Source organism: Castor canadensis, chromosome 13 (assembly GCF_047511655.1).
Source record: "Castor canadensis chromosome 13, mCasCan1.hap1v2, whole genome shotgun sequence".
Taxonomy (NCBI): Eukaryota; Metazoa; Chordata; class Mammalia; order Rodentia; family Castoridae; genus Castor; species Castor canadensis.
In genome coordinates, this window is record NC_133398.1 from 91300564 (window position 1) to 91328313 (window position 27750).

Consider the following 27750-nt stretch of genomic DNA (forward strand, 5'->3'; position numbering starts at 1 on the left):
AGTGGCTGGCCTCAATGAAAAGCTCACAAAGATGGGTGGGTGGGTAAGGAGAACAACCTCTCTCCCAACATTCACTATACTCAAGCTGACACTGTAGTGGATGGAGTTTTGTTCTCATTATTCCCTCTTTCATGAGTTTGCTTTACTTTAGGGCTGGATGTAACAGACAGCAAACATTCTATATGATATAAAGCCTTTTTAATGTAAAGCCCCTGCTTTTTCTCTTTTCTCTCTATTAGAAAATAAATTATTCATGTAAAACCCACATTCATACTTATCATCAGTGATATATTACCACTCAGATTCCTGTTTTGTGATCACTGAATCATGTTCTCATGAGGGAATAAGAGAACAAGAGGACAAAACTTGAGAAACCATTTTTCAGAAATTTTGATATAAACATAAACTTGCAACAGCACTCATTTTAAAAAATGCTCAATTACCCTTTCTTTGAAAAAATTCTCCCAAATGCCATCATTACTTACAGCTCAGACAAGTCAAGGTGACGGAAATGTTTCCTAGACAAACTCGTCAGCTTATTTCGGGTGAAATTGCTGAAAGAAATCAAATACATTAAGTGTGAATTTAAAATGTTACAATTTAGGAACAATGTGTTCAAATAGAGACTTTGTTTTCAAAATATAATTCTATTTTATCACAGTATATGTTTTAACTTAGATCCAATCATCTCTTTCTTTCACCTTAAACTATAGCTTCTTTTTTTCCCCTTGCCTTTCCTACAGTCTTTGCTTATTGGGAAGGGGGAAAACTTTTTCATAGCATCTATTTTATTTTCTCTGTTTTACCCCAAAGCTTATGTTTCATATGTTTATTGATAGTCAAATTATATGTCCCATAGAGATACCGATCCTTTGAACAATTAGTAGGAAGATATGTAAAATACAATACAATTTAAAAATATAAACTCACTAGAGAAAAAAAGATACTTTAAAACTAAACAGCATCATGAATATTTTGAGGTTATGTGGCATACAAAGCTTGAATAGTAGTGGAAATGTCTTTATAGGAAAGAACATACCTACTGATACTGATATTCTGCTGAGGCTGTTTATATATATGACCTAGATAAGTGAATGATTCCATGATGAGAACAAGGAAAAAAAATCAGATAATAAAGAATATGGCAGATTTTATCTTGAACTAGTCTAGCAACATACTATCTTGACATTTGAACCAACCAATGAAAAGATGGCATATTTGTGGTTTAAAAAAAATAATGACTTTTCTGGCATGTTCCAGATACACAGTTTTATTGAACAGATGGGAGTTTCCAAAGAACAGGGCCATGAGACCTTGGGATGGGAAACTCTCAACCATTGTCCTGGCAGCTGATTCACTCTATGGATTTGTTTAGTGTTTGAATTTACTTAAAGTATGCCCAAGACTTGAGCCTCTAGACATGAGTTTAATAAGTAATATGAATGTAAGACGAACATCAGCTTTTACAAAAAACAGACAAGATCTTGATCAACTGGAGGAAACCCATAAGTTTCTTAATGTCTCCTTCCTGCTCAGGAAAGCAAGAGCCTGACTGAGAATTGGATGAAGCATGAGCTCTGATGATGACAATAATCTTGGCCCCATACCTGAGGCCAGTCTGTTGTGTTAGCATTGGTGGAAGTGTCCTGGTGTGTCTGACCAGTCACCTTCAGAGAGGGATTAAAGCCCAAAGCTAGTGCATGAGCTAGCGCTAGTCAATTGATGAATGAGAGCATAGCTCTGAAATGGATGTCTCCTAATTTGAGGTTGTGTGTGTATATCCAGAGGATTTCCTCCACTCACATCTCCAGTCATTGGAACCCCTCCCTAAGCCAGGATACGCCTGCTCTCTACACTTGTATCCTCTCTTTTCACATGAGTGGAAAGTGCTCCTCCACATGAAAATACAATCCCCCGCAAAGTTGTAAAATGTGCCCACATAAATCTTTTCTTTTGGAGTTTGAATTAAGAAAGGTTTCACTGGAGCAGAATACATTGAAAAGTCAGTCTGCTGTCTCTTTCACAGTCTTTAAGGCTCAAGTGTTTTCACCTTCACCAGAAATCCCCATCCTACTAAAAACAAGGAAAAAAGAAAAACCCCTGCTCTCTTCCTCTGAAAGAGAGAGAGCAAGAAGGAGAAAACGTGCACAGGTTCTCCCTCTCAACTCTTAGCTGCCTGGCCTGAGAGCAGCTGCCTCTGTGTGGCTGCCAGCAGCACAGCACAGAGCAGGGTTATGGGCCAAAGAACAAGATGAATTTTATGAACCATACTGAGTATTGAGGCCAAAAGCCAAAAAGGAGGAAGAGGGAAGGGGGGAAAAAATCAACAATCCTCTTACTGTTTGATTACAGAACTTTGCTAAGGAGCTAATTAGCACTGCTGCAAAGCCCCTGGAAAATACAAATACTGGCTTTTCTCACAGTGCCCGGGTTCTTAAGGGCCGGTCAGGAATTAAAGGCACCAAGAAATAGACGCAGAGACCAGTCATTGGGGCTCTGGACAGTCACCATGTGATCTAATGTGTACTGGGTGGGGGAGGGGTAGTGCTGGAGCACAAGAGAGGATCCAATTTGAATTCTCTTAAAACCCAGAGTGAATATACTGATTTTGTACACATTTTTGCATTGTTGGGGAAACTCAGAGACATGATCAGTATATTCCAGAAATAGAGAAGCAGCTTTTAACACACATTTCTTTGTCAGCTCCCTTGTACCCCACTGTGTTGATAACTGAGGTAAGAAAGCATTTACATATTGAAAATCAGGGGAGAACAAGCCAGTCCCCAGGGTCATCAGTGATAAGTAGAGACTGGGATTAACATCAAGAAAGGCTCAAACTGATTTCCTTCTCCCTCCCTGCCATTCTCAGAAGCAAACTACTTGATTTAATTTCACATTTTGACAAATAAGAGCTTCTCACATCATGGGGATACATAAGCTGACACCTGATATCTGACCATTTCTTCATGACTGCCTGAATATTTGCCTAATTTCACTCCTTCTTACCATTTGATGATAGCCACAAATATCAATAGAGTTTTTGCAGTTTGATCAATGATTGCTTCCCAACTACTGTTTTGTAAGGAAGTTATATAGGATATATACATTTCTTAGTTTCATATTTTAGGGGTGTATATTGAGCTTTAGATAAGCTGTGCAGTACACCTAGAACATTCTTCAAATTGTTCCACCATATATCAACCCCCAAAATATACAAGATCTATTAATAAAACTATAATTAACCATAGCTCACTGTTCAAATCACAACATTAGAGAACTGATGTGATAACACAGTCAGTGAAATATGGTTGTTGAGTAATTTGAGTCTAAGGTCAGCTGTAATGAAAATACCAGAGTTTAACCATTGAGGTCATTAATTACATTTCAATGATTGCATTAGAGCATTTTGCCTTTTTCTTCTATCCCACTTCTCTCTTGTTTATGCTATCAAGGCCTACGCAGACATCAGATCTGTACAGGCAAACTGACTGCAAAGAGTATGCCAAAAAGCATTTAAATGAAATGTGTTAATAACGTTCCCTTAGAGTTTTATCATGTTTTGCAGAATGCTTTATATCTTAATTGTACAGACTTTATTTTTAAAGTGACTTCATCATTCATGCCACCTATAAAATATGAAGTCGTGATGTTGGCTTTATGAGATTAAGATTTTCCACAATATCAAGCCAATTCCATTCAGTAGCCAGGCAATCAACGCTAAGAAAATGAATCCTTTTATAACTGCCATGGAAATGAGGCAGAAAACTGTTCTCCCCCCAAAAAAGAAAAAGGACAAATGTGATAAGAAGGGTTGATTCTCTAATTACATGGGTGGCACAAATTTGATTTATTTCCTGTATTCTTGTCATAAGAACATGGAGAGGGGTTAGCCCCTTGGCAAGTTCTAGAGCTCCCTCAGTCTGATTTTGCCTATGAAATAAGAATGAAAAAGATCACCCTTACCAATCATAAAAAAATATAAAGTGAAATAATGCATCTAATTTACCCTATAGGTAAAATGTAGACTGTAAGAAATGTAAGGCATTATTGCAAAGAGATTTTGGTCCCCTCAAAAGAACCAATGAATGCAGGTAATGATCCTCTGACTACACTTCCATTGAAAACTCGAGCGTGGGGGACACTGATCTCAGGTTAGGACACATAAACATTCTTCGTGTGGGTGATCTGTTAATGATGAGGCCTCTCAGGAAGGCCACACTCTATTGACTTAAATGCTTTCATCTAGAGGATTTAGCAGCAAACAGCATAACTCCTTCCACCCCTAAGTTTTCATGTTTCTATTTGACAAAGCATCAACATGACTTTGGGGGGAAAATTCCCACTGTTAATAATTGTCTAAACCTTTAGCATGCCCTCTAATAGCTTTTTTCTCTGTTTTTATTAATCTGTGACTGACAGTGTTGTGAAAATGAAGGTTGTTGCAAAAAGAGGTCCTTTTGGGGGAGTACAGCATTAGTAATATTTAGTTCCCTAAGAAGGCCAAGGCCAAGTCAGCTTTTTTCAATTCCACTAGTTTGATGTCTTCCAGGGAGCATGTCTTGATTCCAAGGAAAAGAATCAAGGACTCTGTGCAAGGACATAGCTTTCACATCAGACTCCTTGCTGTTGGCCTATTGCTCTGTCCAAGATGGAAATGGCCCAGAAATTCATGAAAGGGAATAAACAGCCTGTTCTAAATACCCTTCTGAAGCCATTCAGAAATCAAACAAAATCAAAGCTAATGTTTCTAAGCTATTATCACAGCTATACTAACTTTTAAAAGGAGGCTTAGAACTGGAAAAGAAGGAAAATAAACAGAAGGGGAAAATATTGAATAAATTGGGCCCTGGGAAGCAAAAGAATCAATCTCTACTTACATGTGCTGCAGGTTGCTGTTTTTCAGAAATGCTTTATAAGCCACAAATTTTAATCCAGAATCCACAATTGTCCTATGAAAACACATAATTGCATGCATATTAGAACTAAACAGTGAATGTCTGCCTGACCAGAGTAAAGCACACAAAAAAACTCTGTGATGGTGTACACAGTCTGAGTACTCACAGGTTTTTCAGTCCTACATAAGCTTCAACATCATCTTCATTGATGACTTCTAACCTTTTCTGATTTGCAATAAAACTGTAATAAAGCAGAAGGGGCATATCAGTGACTTCAAATGTACACAGTAAAATAAAATGATGGTTAACTTCCATCTACCCTCACCAAGATGCCCAGGGAGATCCTTCAGCACCCACCCCAGCCCTCTCATGTTCTTTTGATACAGCAAGGCCAAAAATACAGTATGACTGAGAAGAAACCATAACTGACCAGGTTTTATGGTCAACGACCAGTTCATCAGGTTTCTTTCTTTTTTTTTTTTCTTTTTTTTCCTCATTTTTTGCTGACCTTTCACTTAATACATTCAGTTTTCTTTCCCTTTCAGGGTATCTCACCAGTATATAAAGGTGAAAGTACCTTGGAAATATACCTACTACCTCTCAACCGTGTTCCACTTTTATGAAGACAGTTGCAAGGATGTTGGTGTTCTCACAATATAAGAAAAGTCACATCTGCCCTCACATTCCAAGAGATGCAGTCACTTGGACTTTTACCTCTTAAAACACTGAGGTGCATTTCCCCTCCCCATTCCACCACTCTCTGCTCCACTCTCTCTGTTTTTCTAGCTTAACATCTTCTCCTTTTGAGTTTGTCAGTAACAATTCCAGTTTTTTTCCTTTGAGGAACCACATTTCACAACGCCAACATGATCTTTAGTGCCTTCACTTCCCACACCTCAAACCCTCAACAGAGGAGTAGACTAATGACTTAGGCTAAACAGAGAACTCTATCCCTTTGGCCATGATGATTGGCTTAGAGATATGAAAGTGACCTCAATTAGACCAATGAGAATCTTCTCTAAGATAAAGCAAGTGAATGCTGGAGGAGAAAGAGTTTCTCTTGTTCTCTAGAATCATAGCTGAAGAATTACATAGGCCTATAGTTCCCAATGTAAAATTTTCTGCTATAAGAAAGAGTGTCCAAGAATAAAGTCAGCCGAAGGAAAAAGAGCTAAGTTGACATAAAGACAGACAGAATCCTGAAAACACCACTTGAGCCTTTGGATCCTTTGCTTGCAATCAGTCAAGTCTCTAGTAGTATAAATATAACTATTAAAATTACCATACTGGAATTTCCTATACTCTACCTTGTACTATAGTTATCTAAGTACTTGTCTCTATTAACTTTCTTGAATCACAATCTCCTTGAAGATAGAACTGTTTTATAATTCTTAATATTCACTGCAGCACCTAGCTCAGTCCCTTACACAAGGTAGGTACTAAAGGAAGGAAGGGAGGGAGGGAGGGAGGGAGGAAGGAAGGAGGGTGGGAAGGAGGACAAACATACAGATAACACTTTTATGAACATACTACATGAAGATATGCAAGGATGAATTTTCCCATCTCATTTTTGAAAATACTTAAGATGCATAATATATTTCAACTAAGACACTAAAAATGTAACCCTGATGTTGACAATGAGTTAAAATGATGACAAATACATTAAACAAGGAGAGAGAGAATGCACAGTATCCTTTCTACTTAGTAGGAGAAAGAAAATTACAGAATGTACGGCAAAAATTCAGGAAAATTTTTTAAAAATAAAGATAGATAAATTCTCTGAGGGTACAAATTACACCACAGAGAAATAATTTCAATCATTCATCTGTTGCATTAAAAAAAAGCACCCTCCAAGATGGAAGGGTACCTTCCTTTCAACCATCTTGGTCCTGTCTGACACTCGGGCCTCACACTTCATAAATGTGCAAGGAGATCAGTAAGTGAATAACAGTCGATTCCTTCTCTCCTCCCACCAGACACAGAAGACAGAAGTACTTCAACATTTGAACTGAATGCTCAATTTTCAGCATCAAGGTTTTATGAAATGTTTCAAAACCATCACAGTTTAGAGACATTTCCCAAGACTTTCATTGCACCAACATTTTAGTAGAGAGCACAATGACCTCACTCTTGTAAATCATCTCACAATGAAAACTGCTTCCAAGAGACTGCAATGATATTAATGCTTTCTTTATGCCACTGGCAGCAAAGTGGTAGAAAACGTGGGGAAGGTTTACTTTGTAGTTACCATCAGGACTTCCAGACAAGCCTGTCCTCTCCTTCTTGCTGAGTTAATTAACATTGTGCCTATTATTGCTCTGAAATCACCTGAGAATTCTGCATTCTCTTTACCTGGATCGTTGCTGTATCCTCCAAGCATTATAAGTGTCTGACATGCTATGGGTACCTAAGCAACATCTATGGCACAAATCACCTATCTTTAACTTTTCTTTTAGCTATTTATGCCCTTTGTTTTATTTTTATTTCATTTAACCAGATATTTAATTTATAAACTTCTCAGTCACATTCAATAAAATACAATAAACCAACAATTAGACAAAGAAGAAAGAAAAGCAAGAGTAGAGACATCAATGGGCCAGGAATTAGGTTTTAAAACACATTGTTAGGAAAGGACCAACATTTTAATTGTAAGCTTTCTGGTCACCAACAACCAAGAAAGAAGAGGATAAATTTGATCAGAGATAAATTCACAGTATTCATGAGATGAAAAGAAGCCCAAACATAATGCACAGAAAGGCACAACAAATTGAACACCAGACAAGAGAGTTTGCTGAAAATAATCAAAAGAACCATACAAAATTATAAAAGTGGATACTTTTCCATGGTGGGGAAGGAATGCCTGAGAGCTTGTTTGGAGGTTCTAGCAGGGGAGTGCAGTGACTCATATACCCTGGACCGAAGAACGATCCTCCTCCATTGGGGATGGTCATCCTCTTTGACTGAGCGAGCAGCTTCAGGAGGGACACACCTGGAGCCATGAGGAAGGAAGGGGACACCCACCTAGCCAGCCAGATAAGCTGAATCAACCCTGGAGATGAATGGGATGACAGATGTCACAGCCAGATCTCCCTCACATCCATGAAATACCCTGGCTACATGTTTCTGCTGGTCAAAATGGAAAGACTAAGAGAAGTGCTGGCTTTAAAGGTCTGCAGTGCTCCTCCAGCAGTCCATTCTAAAGCTCCCCCTGGTAAGTTACCACCTGTAGAGACATCTACAATTTATTTGTGAGCTATACAATGCTCATGAAATCTGTCACCTAAGAAACTCTTCTTAGTTATCACTGAGTGAGGAATCATGCATTAGAGAGGAAGCCAGTGATGTGCATAACTGACAATCCACAAAGGAAAATCTCAGTGGCCAAGAACCCCATGAACAGCTGCTCATCTCACAAGGAATTGGAAATGAAAATTCAATCAACAGTGACATACATTCTTCTCCCACTAGATTGCCAAAATGTTTAACGTCTGACAATATAATGCGTTTCTAAGGACGTGGGAGTTTCTCTCACACTGTTGGAGGGAGTGTTACTTGGTATAACCACTCTGATGAACACTTTATATCCTGAAAAAATATAAATTGGCACCCTTTGTGGCCCAGGAATTCTGCTTCTAGATATTCACCTGAGAGAAGTTCTCACACATAAACACAAGGGAAAAGATACAAAAATACTCACTGTAAGACAGTCAGTAGAACATTACAGTACTCCTTATAAAGGAGACAAAAGTCAGAAACAACCCAAGTATCCATTCAATAAGAAATGGCAACATGAAAAAAATAAGACATGTTAAATACATAAATTAAATTGAATCAATTTACATATTTGAGCAGAAAGACATAACCCTGATAAATTCAGAAAATAAGCAGAATTAAATACTGATGTGCACATATAATATAAAACAATTTAGGTAGAAGCTTAAAATACACAGAAACAATGCCACATAGTGTTCACAGTACATATGTAAAGTATAAAAAGGCAATTGCAACGAAGTTTGCCTTGGGAAAGAAGAACAGGACTGGGATAAAGAAACTTACACTGTTAAATGATTTATTTAATTAAACTGCTCATCTACTCCTATAATTAAAAGATTAATGATTTGTAAGTGAAAAGACAAAATATTAAAGAATCGGTTCTGCATATAAGTACATGAAGCATATCATTATGCTTTCGTGAATTTTTTTTAATTTATGAAGAGGAAAGAAGGAAAAAAGGGAGGAAGGAAGGGAGGGAGGGTGGGAGGGAGGAAGGAGGGGAGGAGAGAGAAGGAAAGGAGGGAGAGAGTTGGAGAGGGAGAGAGTTGGAGAGGGAGAGAGTGGGAGAGGGATAGAAAGGAAGAAAGCAAAGAGGAGACAACTATGCAAATGAAATGAGTACAGGAAAGCTGGACCGGAGGCTTCTCAATGACTCAGTGGACAGACCCACCTGAAGTCAAGTTCCTGTTTCCCTGGACCACCCAAATGGCCAGTAGTCTAACAGCTTTCTGCCCCTGGCCCCAGAGCCTCTGGGAAAAACAAAAGGCTAAGGTGCATGCTGCACTGCCCCCTCCTGGTGGCTTCCACCTGCCTCCAGGAAAGTCTGGCAGCATAAGGCCTCTCTAACTTTCCTGTCTCAGACACCAAAAGCAGGAGTCCCTCAGAAAACCATTCTCCATGAATTGCCTGGGAACTCTGAAGGCTCTGCCTAACAGAACAGTCTACAAAAAGGCTTTCACTCTCCAAGGAAGCAGTGGGAAAGGCCAGCATTTTGGCACAGGCCTGTCAGGAGCTTTTTCTCCATGACAACCTCTAGCTCCTTTGACCCATGCCCAGAGTTCTAGAAAGCTCAGGACCCAGAGGGTTTTAAACACAGCCCCTCCTTCATAGCCTGCCTCACAGGAATCTCACAGGAGGTCAACAGAGCTCTGTTTCTTCACAGAAAGCTAACCATCTTCCCCTCTGACCTGCAGATGTTGACTTCACTCCCTTTTAGGTCAGTCAGCAGCCTTCAAATTGTGACAAAAAGACTGGGGTAGACTGGGAGTTTTGCAATGTGATAATCTTAAGAATTTCTCTCACTTACCTCCTTAACCCCACAGGACCACTGACCCTTCCCTCACTAGTCAACAGTCTGTCAAGAATCACTATTGACTCTGACGCCCAAAATATGCCTTCCTCCATTTTCAAGCCCATACATAAGACACTTGCTAGAATCTCAGAGTTGGTTTTACTGCTCTTTTTCATGTTTACCACATCCAAAGACCATGATCTATAGTCTTAAAATTTGGATCCCATGTGTTGAGTATTTCGACATATTCACCTAAATCTACCCTGAGATATAAGACCTGAAACACTTACTGCTTTTTCCAATTAGAATATTTTTATTCCATTACTTGGCAAGCATTTTTAAGCATTGATTAGCAATTCTTATGTCTGTAATTAAAAATTAGAAGGAAAGTAGGCACTTTTTGCACCTACAACTTTACTTTTCAATTACCCTAACACCACAATAGAACTGTTAACTTTGAAACATTGGGATCCTATTTATCCCACTGCATCACCATTTCCCAACAATGAGTCAATGTCTGCACTCAAATAGAATACCAGATCTTCCAGCTGGAGCTTTTATAATCCCACTGGAGAGGCCAGACATATATAGGGATGTGCACAGAAGATACACAACAGGACTAAATGAAGATTGTGATCCTATAACAACTTCAGTTGTCATGAAGAAAACATGGAAGCAAAGCAAGGACAATAACAGAGAGACATGAAGAACCAATTTTAAAAGCAAAATTTGTTTAATCTAAAAGTAAATTTAGATTACACACAACAGATTCAAACCAATTTCTTATTTATTTTTTAAAATGATAAAACTAGTTTCCCTGGGCATATGAGCATTTGCCACTGAACCAACAGTCCCAGGAATGTAAGATTAGAAATAGCCTCAGGGGATCTTCAGAGCCAGTGGTTCTGAACTACAGGACAATGGATGTTCCAAGAAAACTCATTGTCACAGTGTTTGAAAAGCTGAAAAGAAAAGGTTCTTAGCAAAGACACAAACACCTGTCCTGGGAGGGAATGATGGAATAAACTACAAAAAAACCCACGATAATCACATACATATGTATGTGTATATATATATGTATGAGATTAGGCAGATCATACCTGCCTATCCCCAGATAGGCTTAAATGGAGAAAAAGCATTTAGATCAAACCAACAGATAAAGAATTCAAACATAAACAAAGTTCATACTATTTGTTATCTTGTTTTTTACTGTCACCAAAACGTCTCCAGTCTCAACTTGACATTCAGGACCTTTTCTAAGACATTTTCTTAAGGATAAAGAATTTCCTCTCCTTGAGCTTAACAAAAAGATACGTTTTTGGAAAAGAAAAGAGGTAATTTTAGAAAAAATTCACAGAAAGTTTTGAATTACAGATTTCCTGGAAAGGGTCCTCGTCACATTTTAAAAGATTTCACATTTGCTTTAACAACCTTTCAAATGATTCCTCTAGGTAATCTTCCCAAGCAACAAAGAGTAGTTTCTAATGCATCTTTTCTTTGGGTATATTAGTTTAACAGTAGTATTACTCAAAAGTGAAATTTCCTTTTAGCTTAGACTTTATTATCTGAACTGTACTTTGGCAACATATCAAAATGAAAATACAAGCAACAGTGAATATTTCAAAAAGTAATTCTTCAAAATGGAACTGCTTCCTGCTACCACAACAACACACTCTCTACCCCTAGAGAGTAGACAATAGAAGGACATATAGACAGATGGATATATAGAGAGATAGAGATGGTTGGATGGCTGGATGGATGGATGGATGGATGGATAGATGGATTTGATATGATAAAAGTAGATATGACTCAAATGCCATGAATGACTGTGATATGCCCCCAAGTTTAGAGCCATGGGCTGAGGCACTTCAACTCTGACAGGGTTCTCTCTGCCGTAAGATTTCTTTCATAGGGAATATAATAATCCTTTTTTAAAATTTTCCCTTTTTCTCTAGGTCTACAGCAAGGTAGCTTCAGTTTCTCAGCAAAAAGCTGTGAAAGAGTTTTGAAAAGTTGGGGAGCAGGTGCAGTTGATACTGTGATGGGCCAATGCAAGGGGCAAGACTGGATTCTCACACACCCTGGTTTCCCTTTTGAGAGGGTATACCACCCCATCTATGGGGACACAAATGTAAAAAATACTAAGTAAGCTTGCACAAAATCTTAATTCAAATGGCCTGTAGCACATGATATGAAACAGCACTTGCAGCTTCCTTTTGACCATGAACTAGGAAGTAGCAGTTAGAAACACCCTTTTTATGAAGTGCTTACTGGTCACCAGTCCCAGGCCATCCAGGGATTATCTCACAGCATAAAATAACACCACCACTGAAAGAGTACTATGATTGTTTCCATTTTTCAGAAGAGGAAACTAAGGCTCAGCCATGCCATCTCACTTCCCCAAGGTCACATGACTGCCAAAATAGAATTTGAACTTGGATTTATGTGCCTCTGAAATCTGAGTTCTTAGCTACTGTACTGAAATACTAAGACTGTGGACTTGTAAATGCAGCACCTTCAATAAGAAATAATTTCTAGAAATTCTACATAATGGATTTTCACAAATAACTATGGCCTGAAAACAACAATCAAGGAAAAGAACCTGTGAGGACACTTAACCATATCTCTTGTACAATGTGTATAAAGCCAGAGTAGGAGATAAGAAATCTTCCTCAGATTCTTACACAATGCCAAGTTCCGAGAACAGCAGCTTCCTGTAACAGCCCAAATGACCTGGGAATTTAAGAATTCAAATGCTTGGGAAAGAATAAGTGGTGTAGTAAGAGGAATAAGCATAATGTACTAGCTTCACCTCTTACTAGGTGTATGACCCAATGCAAGTCCTTGTGCCTCAGTTTCTTTGTGAATGAAATAATAATAGTAACTGCCTTGCAGGGTTGTTAAGAAAATTGATCTACATATGAAGATCTCAATTAATGCTAGATATTATCTAAAATGAGAAGAAAATCAGGTTTAAGGTCTGTTTTCCTAACCAACTGGCTAGTGAGATTAATCTCACCAGGCCTCTGGTACCCAATTCAATGAAAGAAGATATTTGAAGTCCATAATGTCTCTCTGTTTCCTTCAGTACACAAATTATGAGAAAAATTCCCAAGAGGTGGCCCAAATAATATATACACATGTAATTAAATGCAAAAATGATAAAAATAAGTAAATAAAATTAAAAAAGAAAAATTCCTCCAAATATAAAGAAGTTTCTCAAAGGGGTATCATTCTTGTCTGTCTCTGCCAACAAGGAGATATCCAATGAGGAACATCACAATTTATGACCAAAAATAATTAATCATGAAAACAAAAACTTAAGGTCTACATAAAAGACAGCAGTAAAATGTTAATTGTATTTCACTTATTAGCAGAGCCTCTCATGCAGATGTAAGATTGGACCCTACTTACAAATAATGTAACGGGTGCATCTTGGAAAGTAGTTGCCCAGAAGTCACAGAAAGCAGCATGTGGTCTGGATCTGGTCAGCACAGGACACTTAAATATAATATTTTATTAATACTAACATTTAAAAATAGGAAGTTTTCACAATTTAAATTTTGAATGTCCATATTCTTTTAAGAGAGAGAGAAAGAACACACTAAACTGCACCAACATTTGCTCCCGGCAACCATTGGTGCTGTTCCCAGATTTGGAGCACAGGTAGAGTTGGTCACATTCTGACTGACCTTGGCTACCTTACTGGCTTGTGGAAAAACTTTATGACACCTGATTTAATTCTTGCTTGTAATTTCCCCTGAGATTTCCATGCTCCAACTATTCTCCCACATTTATAGGAGATGTATAGAGATCCCTAACATAAGTCTCAACAATTGAAATGACATAGAAACTACATTAAAAAAAAATCACCTCATTTTCTTATAAAGTTACTTCTAACTTATTCCAAAACCTTTAGAAACTTCCTCTGTTCTTGAAATTGGCAAAAACAGACACAGACATACCACATATAATTTGATACCCAATAACAACAGTAAATGAAATCCCTAAGAGGAGAAAAAAAGTGGATTTCTGTGATAATTTTGGGGTGCTCCAACTAATTTATATAATTTAATAGCTCACAGAAACCTACCAGAGCAAATGGAAAGGCATAGACCTATACAAGAAGCACACACAGTTTTGCCACATTAAACCAAGAGGAGCCCGGACAGAAATGGTCCTGATATTGAACTACTATCAGGAAAGTGCTTTAAGTTCATGTTCAAGCTAAAATCTTTATTTGGGACAGGTGTACTCTAACATCAGTCTGGAAACACTAGAAGCATATGTGAGCTCCTTGGGTGACCTGGCTGTGCTCTGCAGCTAATTCATCCTGGCAGGCACTGGAGGGTTCCATCCCTCTCAGGATGGGAGGAATCATGGGAGCCTGAGGGAATTTTTCCTATGGCTGGGGAAGCAGCCTGGTCACAGACGCTCATCACTGCCCTAGACCAAAAGCCATCTCTGCTGCCCTGTAGGTGGCGCTTTGGGGTCTCCTACATTGGCCCAAGTTCTGAGGTAGTCACAGAGTCACTTCCAGCATGACTGGGTCTGCCTGCTGGTACCTCTGCAGCTCATCTTCACGTGCAGGTAGGGTGGCATCCATCTGGATGAGCACACAGACTCAGATGCTGGGTATCTGTAAAAAGATGTCAGCTCCCACTATTTGCTTGTCTGGTTTGCAAGGAGAACAGATCAGGCCTTAACCAGCAATGGAGAAGAAAATGTTCCAGGCTCTGGTCAGAGAGGACAACTTCAAATCATCTGCAGGCCAGCTTCTGTAGAAGCCTGGCTCAGCAGAGGGAATGAAGGATGAGCGTCTGAGATCCTGTGTTGGATCACTTCATAATGATCGCACTGGAAAATTAAATTCTTGGGTCACTTTAGCCTCCTTGCAGAACTGATGTCCTTGTCAATTCTCCGAGTTTTCACTAGCCTTCTTAGGAAGAAAATGAAATCTTAATGCTACATTTTTCATAAAATCTAGGCATTGTATCACTCCTTGTCCAGGCAAAAAAAATAAAATCCCTTTCTTTTCCCTCATGCCAGACAAAGCTGTGTTCCTATGGAATTGTAGGCATGCTCCTTCCTAATAATGAATTTCTCTTTTCACCACAAGGACGTTGGGGACAAATGTTGGGCTCACTTACAGCAACTATGCCAACCATTAGGGGTAGTTGGAGTTCTGATCACTTTTTTCACATATGTACATAAAGTACTTCAGTCATATTTACATGCACCCTTCTTCTCCTTTCACCCTCCCCTCTCTGGTTCCCACCCCCAAACAATCCCCGTACAGTTCCATTTTATATGTCTGTAATTTAATGAGCATTCATTCTGAAATGTAAATATGAAAACAGAATAATGAAACCTGTAAAAGTGTTTAGAAGTGGGGAAGAGGATAAGAAAGAGTAGAGAGGGTGAATTTGATCAAAGTACAGTATATAAATATGTGGAAACATCACAGTAAGCCCTTTTGAACAATTTATACACACTAATCAAAAAAGAAAAAGAAAGCTAAGTGCCAGGGGCTCATGCCTGTAATCCTAGCCATTCAGGAGGCAGCGATCAGAAGGATCATGGTTCAAAGTCAGCCAAGGGGAGGAAAAAAACATCATAAAAAAGGGCTGGTGGAGTGGCTCAAAATGTAGGTCCTGAGTTCAAACCCCAGTACTGCAAAAAAAAAAAGAAAGAAAGAATGAATGAATGCTCATTAAAAAATGAAACCTTCTTAAAACTCCAATCCAGCACATTAAAAAAATGCCTTTCTTCTTCCCCTGTTATTTCAAGAAAACCAATATTGTATTTATGACTCGTGAGAAAGAAAGTCCAATAATGAGCCTGGGATGTGAGAATTCTAAGAAGCATTCAAGTCAGCACGAATCATAGCAGAGTTGGGTTTAGAAAGTTCTTGACCTTTAGGCAGGCCAAATCATCGTGCACATGAGGAAATTTGGAACTAATATTTCTGCTCCAGCTTCAGGATAGATCAAGCACATCATAGAGAAAAATGAACATCAGGCAAAATGTCAAGAAAGGAGATTGATTCAAGTGGTAAAAGTTTAAGACCTCTGTGAGGGGCTGTTTTGATTTTGCCACAATTTTTCAACTAACATTTATGGGCACTGGGAGTAAAGAGAGTGATGCAATGTGAAAGACACCTCCAATTTTATCTTCAGTGTTTCACTTCTCATGTTAGCCTTTAGTCACTTGTTATAGAAAGCCAGAGATTACTTTTGGGGGAGTAAACTACAAAAGTGCTAGTGGAAAGGAATCCCAGTCATAAGTAGTTGCTGTGTAAGGCTACAATAAAGAGAAGTTATTTTTTTAGAAAGGAAGTGCGAATGCACCTAAAATTCTAAGCAAATCTCTTATTTAAAAGAAAAACCTTTAATCAAGGGATATCATTATTTAAAAACACATTTTTGAAGTGTCTGGAGCAGTCACATTCACACAGAGAAAGCAGTGGTTGCCAGGATCTGGGGAAGCAGATATGGAGACTTTTGGGTTAATACGTAGAGTTTCAGTTTTACAAAGTGAAAGAGTTCTGGACATGGATGGTTGCACAACACAGGAATGAACTTAATGTCACTTTATTATACTCTTCAAAATAGTTAAAGTTTTATGTTATGTGTACTTTAGCACATTTTTAAAAGAAGATATGTATATTTGATAAGTGCTTGCAAAACTGAAGCGTGAGAAAGACTTAAATGGAAAAATGAGACCTGTTGAAACTATTCCAGGAATGGGAGGAAGGAGAATAAAGAACAATGATGGAGGGGGTAAATTCAACTATGACAGATTGTTAAGAACTTTGTAAATGTCACCATGTACCCCAGTACAACAATTTTTAAAAAGTAAGAAGGACAATTACAAGAGAAAATGGAGTAGAAACTGTTTACCTCCATGTCCAGAAGAACCATCAGTAAAAACCTTGTAAGTAAAGTGCACCAGGACTATTACACACAACACAATTACAGAATATAAGACTATGACCTGAATAATTGTAGCTAAATCTAACTCATGATTGCTTAGCACACAAATGGTCAACATCCCAATCAGCTAGGCACACCCGGTCCTGCAAGATGAGAGTAATGCAAACATAAGCCAAAGGACTTATGCCCTTTACATCTGTCCTCTTAATCACAGCGCCTGTTCAATGCCAAATTCAAGCAGATACTTTTGCTTTTTTGTTCTCCTCCAGCCTTACTGAATCTGCTCTCCCCCAAAATATAATTGAGGACAGAAACTCAAAATAGAAACTAACACTACAGTGCAAACTATGTGTCAGGCACTGTTCCAAGCATTTTACACACATCAGCTCAATTTAATCTCACAGAAATCCAATGAGAAAGTTTCTATTATTGCTTCTTTGTCCGGATGGAGGAAGTAGCAAAAGAAGCTTTAATAAGTAGTACAAAGTAGCAGGGGCTACTGAACCCACATTTTCTAAAGGAACTCGTAACGCACAAGTAATTCTACATGGCAACAGGTATGACTCCTCTACACAAACACCCAAAGAATATGGAAAATTAGTTTATCAATCCACCTAGGCATGCCAACTGACATAGTCAGTGAGTTTTCAATTTAGAAAAAGTAGTGGGGAAGGAACATTTTAGGGATTGTTTTCACAATTCCAGGTTCCTCTGAAGGTACAAGCTTTAAAAAAAATTGCACAGCCATAATGAGCTGAATCTTGAAACACCACATTTAAACCCAGAGCTTTCAGGAGGAAGAACAGAGAGAACGGTGAAAGCAGGTAGCCAGTGATGTTCATCAGTCCCATTACATGTTGGAGACAGACCCATGCTTTTCCTGTGATCTGTCTGACTGGGATGATATCACCACAGTGCAGTTAGACCAACAGGGCAATGGCCTGATCAGGTTGACTGCTAGGCCCTGAACTATAAGCAATGGGCCTAGGCATTTTCAAACCCTCACTCTGTATTTCTCCAGCAAGTTCTTCCACATGAGGCAAGGAGGAAGTCCACAGTGCAAGAGACTCATACCTGGAGATCATTTTCTCCTTTCTTTACCAGGTACACGAGATCTCAGAATTCTCTACCCCAAAACCTGGAGTCTACTCCTAAAGCCTGTGCAGACATTTGTTTGGGTCTATCCATAGAGCATACCATGCCATGGATATGCACAACCCTACACGTGACAGTGTGGGGGAAGGGTCAATCCAAGGCTGCTGTTTATGGTGGTATTGACAGAATTCAGTTGGATGTGCAGTCTCCCTTGTCCACAACCCTGCCTTAAGGTCCCTTGAGTTGCTGAAGGAGAAGGGTGAGGTTATCCAACTGGATGAGAGCCTCTAGTTATACTCTTGAAACAGGCTATAAAAACAGTATAAATGATAGGAGCTGACCTAAGCCTTGTCAGCCAGGATCCAGAAAAGTGCCTGGTGGGACTCAAAACACATTTGTTGACTGACTAAATAATTGAATGAATCAATCAAAATAGGCACATATAAATAGTTAATCCATGTCTTCCATTTCAGCTCTCCACAGGAAAAGATGACTTTGTCAAGTGATTATTTATCACTCTCTGAACTGTACATATATAGATATAAGATGAAATAAAGGGAAAATAGTGTCCGAGTGGATCCTAGGATAAGCTAGGTAAGTAAAAGGCTCAATAGCACCCTCTAGGCACTAGGGAATTCATCTCCAGAAAATGATTTTTACTGGTGAGAGAGTAATTCCTTGAAAGAATAAATGAGACAGCTAAGAAGTTAAGATTCCAGAGGACTGCCCAGGCTCATCATGAAACCTGTGACTCAACTAAACATAAGACTTTTCTCATCAGAGTGAAACACCTATGTGAGTCCCATAGTGCCCATTTCTTTCAAAAGATTTAATATCCACAGTACAAACAGCCTAAATCATTTTCATTCATATGTATATTATGAACATACTGCACTGTGCAAACATAAATAAATGCATGTTATTTATCTCAAGAGAGAGAGATCTTTTCAGATTACTCAACACAATCTGTTCACCTGTAGATTCTCCCACTCTACTTTTGACATCCTTCCAATGTCATGTCTTTTGATCAGGTTTGAAAACAACTATCAAAATTTCTCAGATGCCTAACAGTGTTAATTATTACAAATGTGAAAGAAGCCCCAGGAAACATACACAGGATCAGCCCAACACAGTTTGATCACAAAGGCACACGCGTGCATGCTCTCAGACAGCACGTTAAACTGGCCATGACACATGATCTTTTTACACTTTTGATGCTTCCAGTTCTTTGAGAAAAATGAATAGCTTTTACCATCCATACTACAAGGAGGATGAATCACATCTGAAACCTCACTCCAACATCACTTTTACATAAAGCACCATAAATGCAGCTGCAGGGAAAACTGCAATTGATCTGCAAGGCTATCCATTATTAGCTGTTACAGGATGGAAAAAGCACAAATCTCTCTCATTAGATCAATTTGTTTCTTGGAGATCAGATGTCCCCAGAATGATTCTTTGCCCCTGGATTTTTCTCTGCTATTGCTCTTGCCTACTCTGCATCTGTCTTCATTTGCTTGGCCCAAATCCTCCTATCTCATGGCTGTCCTTCTTTCCTGTTGGGTACATAGTGAGGCTCCCTCACTAAGATTTTGCCTCTTTTTCTTTCCACAATTAATCAATTTCTTACTGTGCGTGAACTTAACATTGTGCATTTTAATTCAGCAAAGATTATTTGTATAAATAAACATCTGAACCTGATGACTTTTCTGAAGTCATGTCCAGAGGCTTACATATTGATGGCCCAGAGAGAAACTCATACTCTCATTTGGAAATCTAAATCAGATTTGTGGATGTGTGGGGAGGTGTGTGTATATCAATGTGTGTATATTGTGTATATCACATGTGTATACGACATGTATGCATTATGTGTGTATCATGTATATGTATATTATGTGTGTCATATGTGTATATCATGTGTGTGTATCACATAAGTATGTTGTGTGTATATCACACGTGTGTATCAAGTGTGTATATTGGGTGTATATGATGTGTGTATCACATGTGTGCATATCACATGTGTGTATCACTTGTGTGTGTGTGTGCACAATGTGGAGGACTAGGATGTTTTGCTAGGTGCCAGGAAAGAGCTTGTTTACACAAGATCCATATGGTCCTGTCTTCATATAGTTTATTCCCTAATGGTGTGTACAAGCAGGTACCCAGGTGTGCACTCAGGATACTGAGTGACCTGTGCTGTGCTTGGGAAACATGGGAATGCTAGAAGAACACATGGTGACAGGACATAGTACAAATGCTCGGAGCCAGAACAAGTGGCCTGGGATCTGGGGCCTAACAGATAAGCAGGAGCTAGCCAGAGATAGAGGCAGTGGAAAGATTCCAGCCCCAGGGAGACAAGTAAGAGTACAGCTCAGAGCTGAAAGCTCAGAGTGGCAGAGTGGCTTTATCATGACATCCAAGAATGAGTAAGACCAAAAACAAATAAATAAATAAAGACTAGAGAAATGACAGCAAACCTGAGGACACAGTGCTTTTAAGAATTGTTAGGAAGTTAGTAGGTTTTGGTACAATGAATGTAATGCTATCTCAATTAAAAACACCAATATAATGTGGGGAGACGCAGTTCCTTAAATTCATATAGAAAGATTATTACAAGAATAATCCTAAAACTTCTGAAAGAAAAAAACTGGTAAGATGCACTTCTAGAAAGAAAAAAAAAGTCATATGAAGCTTTAGGAAGTAAAGTGTAGTACTGACATATAAATATACAGACTGATTAGTAGGATAACATAAATCCAAAAATAGGCTCAAATAAAAAGGTGGGTTTTTTTTTTTTTGGCAGTATGTGGGGTTTGAACTCAGGATCTCATACTTGCTAGGCAGGTGCTCTACCACTTGAGCCACTCCACCAGCCCAATGTGGTCTTCTAATAAACAAAATTGTCATTTTAAACTAGTGAAGGAAAGATAGGATTAAATAATTGATGGTATTGAGACATTTACTTGGCTGATGAGTTATTTTGAAGCATAATGAAGCAACTGTTACATCATCTCAAAAGTCCAGATTGAATAAAGCGTTCAGGGCAAAAAAATAGTAGAAGGAAATATAGGAAGCTTGTCTTATACTCTTAGAGAAGGGAAGACTCTTCTTAGCCATATCTACAACATAAAAGCAATAAATAAAATAATCAACTCTACTAAAAATTAATTCTTCTTCAGAAGAAGAGGAGTGGAGGGGAAGAAGGATATCATAATTCATAATTGACATTGGAAGACATGCAAAATGTTAGGCAAAAGAAAAATTTTCCTACTGTTTAAAGAGATGTTTGAATCAATATTTGTAAAAGGCCACCAAAAGCAATAGAATAAGAAAATGGCTAAGCGATATGACAGTGTGATTCACCAAAAAAGAAACACAAATGATTTACAAACATATAAAAATATTTTCAATCTGGGTCATAATTACAAAACTGCAAAACAAAACAACTGAGATACTATTTCTCAAGATCTGATTGAGAAAGGTCAGAAGGTCTGATAACAAATAACACTGGCTTAGATGCAGAAAAGCATGTACTCCCAAGGTCTGGTGGGAGAATAAAATGACCTGATCTCTTTGTAAGATAACTTAGCAATATCTATTAAAATCACAAATATCTCACAAATGCCCTGTGATTGAAATTCTAGGAAGTTTTCCTGTAAGTAAAGTCATCCATGTATGCAAGACTTGCACACCTGGCTGTTCGATCATTCAATGGATTACCATGGTTGTAAAGAAAATATTTATGTATATGTGCTCATATAAACATTGATTAGACACATGAAGTGAAAGATGGTGGAAATAGCATTTGCATATAAACCAAAAATAGCTATACCTGCCATATCGTGCAAAATAAAGTCAGCAGTAGCTACTGGAGAGGAGGGTGAGGGATTGAAGGGTTGAAGTTTGTGGGCAGGGGTTGGGTGAGGGGAGACTCACTTTTCATTAACACAGCCCTTTGCACTGTTTGGATTTTTTTTATCATGTTCAGTTATTGCTTTTTAAAAGTTAATTACTAAAAAATCTTGGACAATAAAATTAATGCATTTCAGAGAAAAGATATGCAAAATCGCTGTAAAGAATGTGAAAGACTCCCAGGCTTGGGAAGTCTTGGCTAAAAGCACTAACCTTTCCAAAGAAAAGAATGCATCAATCAGAATTGGTGCTGGGCAGTGAATAAAGAAGAGAATGAGGAGTGTCCAACCAGGGACATAGGTCTGGGCCAAAGTACTTCAAGTTCTACATTCCCTTTGTGAAGGCGCTCCCATTATGGAGATGGATGCCTCAGGCAAGCTCAATGCCAGTGAGCATTTCAAATGCAGAGTTAAATGGCCTTGCTCTAATTCCAGGATCACCAAGCAGACTTCCAGTTATAATTTGTTCTTCTTTATAGATCTGCTGGTGTTATGTTTTGAACACTGTTACGCTGATCTGTGTGTTATGGTACATTTAGTGATTGTAGGCCTCTTTATATTGCAATATGAGGACAATCTGGTTTTATTTTTTTAACTAAAAAAACTTTGGAGTTAATTTTATGAGACATGGGAGGGCCCAGGGCAATTAAAAGCAGTGTCATGATAAAAATCAACATTTGAAAAGATCTCTCCAACTACAGTGCTACCTATGTGTAGAAAATAACCTGGAAACAGGAATTCAAACTAGGAATCTGCTGCAGTATTTTAAGAAAAAGATGATAATGAATAAATTACATTGCTTTTATGTATGCATTTATTTGATGCTTGTTTTCCCTTCCAGACTACAAGCTTGGTAAGAAGAGGCCAGATTAGTCTTTCTTACCATATCCCAACTACCTAGTACAATTCCTGGACACAGAAAAGACGCTAATCAATATTTGAAGAAAGAAAAAAGGGGTAAAGAGGGAGTGAAGGAGAAAGGGAATGGGCTATAAAGATAAAAAGCAGTGAACAAACTTAAATGTTTAAGAAAATGAATTGGCAAGCCTTGTTAAGTGAATGAATATAGGTGTTAGAGGACAGAGTCAAGGTTTCTGGCCTGTAGTCCTGAGTGGACCTCAGGTGCCATCCATTAAGATGAACAGCACTAGAGATAAGTTGGGAGCAATGATGATAAGTTTAATTTGTAAGTACTGAGTGTGACACACTACTCAGCATCCAAGAGGGGTATTCAGTAGCACTTGGTTATGGGCCCAAAGAGCCTCACTAAAAGTTTATGAAAACATAAATCCAGATATGATTGGCATGAAGAAGACAACAGAAGTCAAGGATGATCCAGAAAGAGAAGTAGCCGTAGGACAGAAACTTTTAAGGGAGGAACAGAGAAAGGGAGCCCACAAGTAAGACTAAAATGCAGCAGCCATACAGATGGGAAAGTAAGAGTGGTGACAACGAGCGCAAAGGAAAAGAACACTTCAAGCAGGAAGTGAGAAATGAAGCCAAGTTCTATTTTGTTTTTGAGAAGTGCTTGGTTTTGTTTTATCTTTAATTTTTAAATCATACCTTGCCAGGGAATTCAGAGGTCACCATGTCAAGCTGTCTTACCCAGCATTCCTTGCACACAGATGAGTAAGGCAAGCCCAGGGAAGGATGGCAACCTACCCTTCATTGAGCAAAAGTCAGAGATTTAGACAAAGGACCCTCTCCATCTCACAGCAAGGCACTTTGAGGTACATGAAGTAGAAACAGTGCTTGTTCCAAAGCTGAGTGTTTAAAAGATCCTATCTTTTGCAACTGCACTATATTTAAGAGAAAGAAAACCAAAATTCCAACATCTTTTGATTCAGATTACATTTTTGATTTATGTTGAAAACTAACGAAAGAATCAGAAGACAGACACAACGAATCTCTGCATAGATGGGTTGGCAAACATTTACAAACTTCACTCTCAGAAATGTCCCTTCAGATCCTGGCCCCAGAGAACCCCAGAATGATTTTTAAAAAATTAAAAGAGAAGTTTAAGAAAGTAAATGCTCAATTTGCAGGAAAATTTTATAATTCCTGATAATTAAATTGAAAGAATCACACAGAGAAGTTTTAGCATAGATTCATATATTCATAGACAAATGGTACACACACAAATACTGTTTTTGAGTGTGTGTATGTGTGTGTGTGTGTGTGTGTGTGTATGTGTGGATGTATGGGTAGAAAATTCTTGGGTAATGAAGATTGTAAAAAAGGATGAAGTGCTAAAAACTAATTGATCCTTCTTTGCAATAAAAAGGAGCTCAAAATAGAGTGTGATTAAGTTTTACTCTATATTGGAAAATGTAACATTATTTACAGAGACCCAAATTGTGTATCTCTTAATAGTATAACAGTATGGGGGGAGTTGATGACAAAAGAAGAAAAAAACCCTGCCATGCTGTTTAATCTGTGAATATTTATTTAAATTTGCAGATGTCTCCTAGAATTGCCTGGGCTCATAAAGCCAGCTGCAGTTGAACTGACAGAGCTTAAGTGAGACATTAGGTAGCACTCTATTCCTTATCATGCTTTGCTTGACCAGAGAGCTCTGGGCAAACAACTGAACCTGGAAATATCTTTCAGAGACCATAAAGGTAATTCACCTACTTCAGAGTGAGATTTTAAACCTAAAAAAAGCAGACGTCTGTAACACTCCTTTCAGGTTGTAGGGGATAAGCCCCACATGCAACAAGAGGTACATCTCAGAGATACATTCTTACTGGAAAAGTCTCAGAGCAGGCTGTGGACAACATCCAAAATGGTAGCTAAATAGATTCTGAAGTTGGCTCATCAGCTCAGCTGCTGATCTCAGTCACCAATCTTAGGGCATTTGGAAAGACGGGAGCAAAAGAGAAGTCAGGAAAGAAATATTCTCTGGTCAGAAGTCTTTCATGGGACCTAGCAGACTTGGTATAAAGGGTTGTGGGTTCCTCCACTTATACAACCTCCCCCGACTGTGATGAAGACTCCAGGGGCCACAACCCTCATTCTGCTCTGTGCTCTCTGTATTCCCTCCAGTGCCAACCCACCAGATGGCCTAGCATTCCTCATTGTACCAACTCATAAGGACTTTTCTTTGCAGCTCTCCTCTGTGTATTAATTGCCTAAACAAGAAAAAACATTGAAATTAAATGTATATGCATATATATATACACACATGCATATAGTATGTGTGTATATATATATATATATGTGACTATATATATTCATAGTCAACTAAACAAAAAAAATGTCTTCCTATGGAAGAGAAGGTATTTGCTTCAGGTTCTGCCATAGCTCCTGCACTTGTTAACTACTTGGTCTCACATAGAGGCAAGATTGCACAGACTTAGCCATCCTAAGCTTGTTTCTCATTGCTGACCCTTTGCTAGTGGCACACTGGAGTTAAGAACTCAGTCTGAGGACAGGGAGCAGAGGAGAGGCACCCTGATGAAGAGCCCACTAAGTACTTTTAGCTCCCTCATGGCCTCTAATGAAGTGTGGTCTTAGGAACTTTCTTCACTTCCCTTGGCATTTGCAAAGAGGAGGTTAAGCAGATCATTTTAAGGTCCCTTGCCTTTCCAAGGTCCTGATTCCAAGTGACCTTTTTGAACACTGACCCTGTGACCCCAGCTTATTAGCCCAGTACTACCGAGCTACCAGCCTTATTAGCAGCTTCCATTAAAAAGACATGCTGTGGTGAGTTCAAAGCAGGCATGGAAACATGTCCATGCAAGACCAAAGGTTTCAATTCTCACACTGCTGCCTCTAGTCACTTCCTTCCTCCACAGCTGATATACAAACTGCAGTACCCCCAGAACTGAAGGTTCAGGCAAGTTCAGAGTCAGGGGAAACCCAACACCCTCTGTTTATACATTCAACAATGTGAGCTCAGAGGCATTAGGGTGCTGCTTCGAGACCAGGTAAGAGTTACTGGTGACTGATGACTTGGGACACCCTCCCAGGTCTCCTGACTCCAGTTTTCCATAATGTCCTTTTTAAAAATTTTTGAAACATGTAAAGAAAGAACATAATATGTATACATTGTTTTTTTCTGGGAAGGTAGGGTTTTTTATAACTTTAGGAACGTTTACTCATTCATCTCCCAAATCAGTATTTATGACTTCCCAATCCCTTCGACACTCCAGAGAGCAAAGTAAGTGGTAAGAAGGCAACCTGATTATGTGGAATCTTTGCCTTTTTTTAATGGAGATCGATCAGCAATCAAATGTAGGGCTAAAATTGTCAGACTACTGCAGAGCTCAGATCTCTGCCATCTGGGACTGGAAGGTGGGATTTGTGTTTTAAAATAGCTTGACCAAGTAGCTTATGAAAGTGATCAATCAACTATTAATAATCCAAGGTTCAGGGCCTCTCTCTCTCTCTGTCTCTCTCTCTCTCTCTCTCGCTCTCTCTCTCTCTCTCTCTCTCTCTCTCACACACACACACACACACACCCCCCAAGCAAGTAGAAAGTTTTCCATGCCTAAATAACCTCTCTTCTCCTAAATCATCCATTTATCAGTATCAAGAGAGCTAAATACTGGCATTGCTTGCAGATTCAATGCCACAATATACCTATGGGTTTTGAACCTATGAAAAGCTATCTAGAAAAGTGGTAGAGTCAAATTAGCCTGAAGGATAATGCCAGTGTATGGTTTTCAATAATGGTTTGACAATGTTTCTTTCCCTAACAGGCAAGGTGAGCAATGAGTTGAAACCAGACACACTTGCTTACTACTCAAGACAAAAAAAAAAAAGGAAAAGAAAAGAAATTCAATTCCCCTTCCCTGGCTAAACAAAAAAACTCTAGGTTTTAAACTCCTACGACCTAGATATAGTCAAAGAGATCATACAGCCTGTTCCTAGGGAGAAAAAGACCTCAACTTTCAGCTGCTCAGCCAACTCTTCAGTTTAGAAAACGTTTTTACAAGGGAATATTGAAACAAACACAAAAAGAAGTTTATGGGATAGAAACAGTGAATGACCTTAAACAGACCTAGCTCAGCACTAGGGAGCTGTGACCACACTGTTTCAACCTTCCATTGCTTGCTTGTAACAACATATAACCAGGCCCTTCTCTTAAGCTAGTGCTCTGAATTCCCATAAGGAAATATCACTTTTCAGAGAGGGAAAAAAAACCAAACACATTTTCCTGTACAGTCAATGATGGTGATGGGAGGGGGAGATTGGAGAAAGTAGGGTCAGAAAGGTCAAGGGGCTTTTCCATTGTTTTACTCAGTGTAACAAAAATCTCCATGTTGCAGAGATGACAAGCAGAAACTAAAAGGATTCCAAATGGTTGTGCTGAGTTGAAGTCTGTAAATACCTCTGCTAGGAAGACAGCATGTTTTCAACTCCAGCTTGCAAATTATATTAAATAATGAATGATGTAAATTAGACTGCCTTATTTATTAACAAGTCCAGTGTGGTTTAACCACATTCATAATGTAATGCATGGTTCTTTAATGCATAAAAGTACAAAGTTCTAAAACCCCCAATGAAGGAGCTGAGAAGTAAATATCAGAGTAATAAAAACTGATGTCTTCCACTGGATCTTTGTGAATGCCAAGATTTTTTTAAGTATGATTAATTGCAATGGCAAAACTTATTAAGGTGAGAGGGCCAAAATCAATGTATTAATGGCATGATATTACAACTGCTTTAGCCAGGCCAAGAATAAATTGCACATAGATGCTCTGGCAATAGAAGCTGCAAATTCTATATTGATATTGTGCTAAGAGAAAGGTATTAGCCATGTTTCCAAATATTACCCCTAAATCAGAAAACAACCGCCCAAGAAATTCAGGAAAACATCCCTATTGGTCTTCATAAAACATGTG

At 38.6% G+C, this 27750-nt stretch overlaps 1 protein-coding gene across 11 annotated transcripts in view; it reads right to left on the bottom strand.

The window, feature by feature from the left end:
- Nucleotides 1-27750, bottom strand: part of Ntrk2 (neurotrophic receptor tyrosine kinase 2) — a 333650-nt gene that overhangs the window by 300301 nt on the left and 5599 nt on the right. For all 11 annotated transcript variants that reach the window (XM_074052265.1, XM_074052264.1, XM_020153400.2 and 8 more), the window contains 3 exons: nucleotides 5062-5136; nucleotides 4878-4949; nucleotides 486-554 (listed from right to left, as the gene is read on the bottom strand). In XM_074052265.1, the coding sequence (XP_073908366.1) occupies nucleotides 486-554; nucleotides 4878-4949; nucleotides 5062-5136 (216 nt within the window). The remainder of the gene's footprint in view (nucleotides 1-485; nucleotides 555-4877; nucleotides 4950-5061; nucleotides 5137-27750) is intronic.